This window comes from Penaeus monodon, chromosome 42 (genome assembly GCF_015228065.2).
Source record: "Penaeus monodon isolate SGIC_2016 chromosome 42, NSTDA_Pmon_1, whole genome shotgun sequence".
NCBI classification, from domain to species: Eukaryota; Metazoa; Arthropoda; class Malacostraca; order Decapoda; family Penaeidae; genus Penaeus; species Penaeus monodon.
The window spans coordinates 10,941,581-10,944,080 of record NC_051427.1 but is presented as its reverse complement, the minus strand read 5'-3'; the positions used below and the strand labels follow the sequence as shown (position 1 = coordinate 10,944,080).

At 36.7% G+C, this 2,500-nt stretch overlaps 1 protein-coding gene across 1 annotated transcript in view; it reads right to left on the bottom strand.

Moving 5' to 3' along the window:
• Positions 1–1,743: 1,743 nt before the first annotated feature.
• LOC119599392 (cuticle protein 8-like) overlaps positions 1,744–2,500 on the bottom strand; it is a 1,666-nt gene continuing 909 nt past the window's right edge. Inside the window, exon 3 of the mRNA XM_037949163.1 lies at positions 1,744–2,315. Within this exon, the coding sequence (XP_037805091.1) occupies positions 2,064–2,315 (252 nt within the window). The 3' untranslated portion in view covers positions 1,744–2,063. The remainder of the gene's footprint in view (positions 2,316–2,500) is intronic.

Here is a 2,500-nt window from a genome sequence, read left to right as displayed (position 1 = left end):
CTCTTGTTAATGTCCAGCTTAAACTTATCGACAGAAAAGTTAATTCAATTCACTACATTTTCGCACTTTTACCAGTAGTACAATGGTTCCAATTTTCCAGATCTTATGCAACTTCACTCATACGCAAACAGCGACCTCGATTACTGATCTAAAGTCATTATCTCAAAGCTTGTTTCTATACAAATCTGTTCCTAAAGTACCTGAAAGTTTTCACCTGCTTCCCTTGCCCCTCTACTGTGATTTCCACATTTCTGGTTTCATATGTTTCACTGACCACACTTTTCTGTGACTTTCTATGCTCTATTGCGTATGTGCATTTCCTGTGTCTTTGGAAATACACTTAACAAAGTTGGCGATGACTGCTGATAGGGCGACAGTCTGGTGATGATGTTTATTTGATGAATGGGAAGTTCATCATGGTATTAAACCCTCGTGTTCATCTCATTATAAATGGAGTATAGATCGATGTAAATCTGAGGTTGCTTTCCATGCTTCTTCCATACCTTAATCCTTCGTCGTAGTGTTCTTATACTGCACACCTGTTGCTATTAGAAAAAAAGGTTAATTAGACTAAATAAAAGCAAGTGATGATGGACGGATAATACGGCCTTGTCTTGCTCCAAACGGTCTTAAACCAGTCTTTATATTAATTTTCAGCAATATATTCTACCATTTTGTTAACTTTTTATGTCTCGTCATTGGTTTCACAGATAATACTGTAATTTCTCATTACTGTAATATACTTGGTGCTAAACCCTGTCAAATGCCTCGCAGAAGTCCACAAAACTGAAATATATTTTCTAATAGTCTCCATATTTCTATACAATCAACCGGAGATAAGTAAGCGGCACTTATGTCTCTACGTTAGCCTGTCTGCGATGCACTCAAAACCTCTTCGATTTTTAGGGATAGATTCTTTCGCATAGCCTTCGAATGTGCTTTTATTAGAATGACCGATTTAAAAAATATTTTTTTACTCATTTTTTATTTATTTATTTCCTTATAGATTTATTTATGCGTTTTTGTTTGTTTGTTGGTACGAGAATTGTTTCAGTAAGATATTTTATCACTCTAAATTTTGCTGTGTAATATCAGGATTACAGCAATCACCTTTTGCACTCCTTATCACATTTCGTTGGTAAAGTCATTAATAGTCGCTTTATCAATATGACTTTTGTGAATTTCAAACCTTATGATGGTTAATCAAAATTGGGGATTTGTAAAAATAACAGTTTATTTTATACATGAGAAAACACAATGTCTTCTGAGGTCAGCAGGTGGTCAGTCATTAGACAAAACCTATATATATGTATGTGTATTTGTATATGTAAGTATGTATATATGTATATATAGTATATATATGCGTGTGCTTGTGTATACACGTGCGTTTGTGTGAATGTATTGGTATATATGTATGTTTGTACATGTATGTATGAATATTTATGTGTATGTGTGCATATGTATGTATGTTTATGCATGTATGTATCTGGAGTGTATGTATGTATGTATATGCATATATTTATGTATGTTTATGTATGTATGTACGTGCATGCATATGTGTACATGTATATATGTGCATGTAGGTATATCCATGTACATGTAAACACACACACATGTATAATAATGTATCTATCTATCTGTCTCTTTCTCTCTCTCTCTCTCTCTCTCTCTCTCTCTCTCTCTCTCTCTCTCTCTCTCTCTATATATATATATATATATATATATATATATATTATATGTGTGTGTGTGTGTGTGTGTGTGTGTGTGTGTGTGTGTATCAGAGAGATAGAAGAATGACCCGTAAAATTTTATCACTGTATGGCTCTCATTTGTAATCAATGTGTATACAAACACACACACACACAAATGAAAATCGAACGAACGATGCTACCTCTTCGGTGTCCAGCGATCGACTAACCCACTTTAGAACATCCTCGTGGTGACGTCATGCGCGGTTTCTTTTGAAATTCGAACCGCTAATTCTTTGAGCTTTGAGAAAACATTCATAAAATCTCTGTCCCTGCTTTATATCACATATAATTCTCTATGAGAGGCTTAAGTACTTAAGCATAGGTTGGAGAAGTTGGCTTGTAGGTAGGTTTGTACTCGGGGTATTGAGCCTCGCCCTCGTAGATGACCTCAGCTACATAACCGTCGCCGTTGTCCACGTACTTGACGATCTGCTTTCGGCTGTCGGGGAGGTCGACGGTGTAGCTGCCCTCGGTCTTGTAGCCGTCGCGAGACTCCGAGGCAGCGAAGTTGGCGCCGGAGTAGGCGTCGGCGACGCCGTAGTTGTAGTTGTACTTCGGGGGGACCTGGAGTAATTAAAAGTGAATGAGGAATATTTCTTAAAATGCATTCATGGTGCTTTGTATCTTTACGGAATCAATATAGTCTCTATAACCTGAAACTCTATTGGCGAAATGTAATAATGGTGGGCCCGATAAAGGTCTTATTACACTTCATGACTGCAATGAAATATTGTGACTGCACAAATACT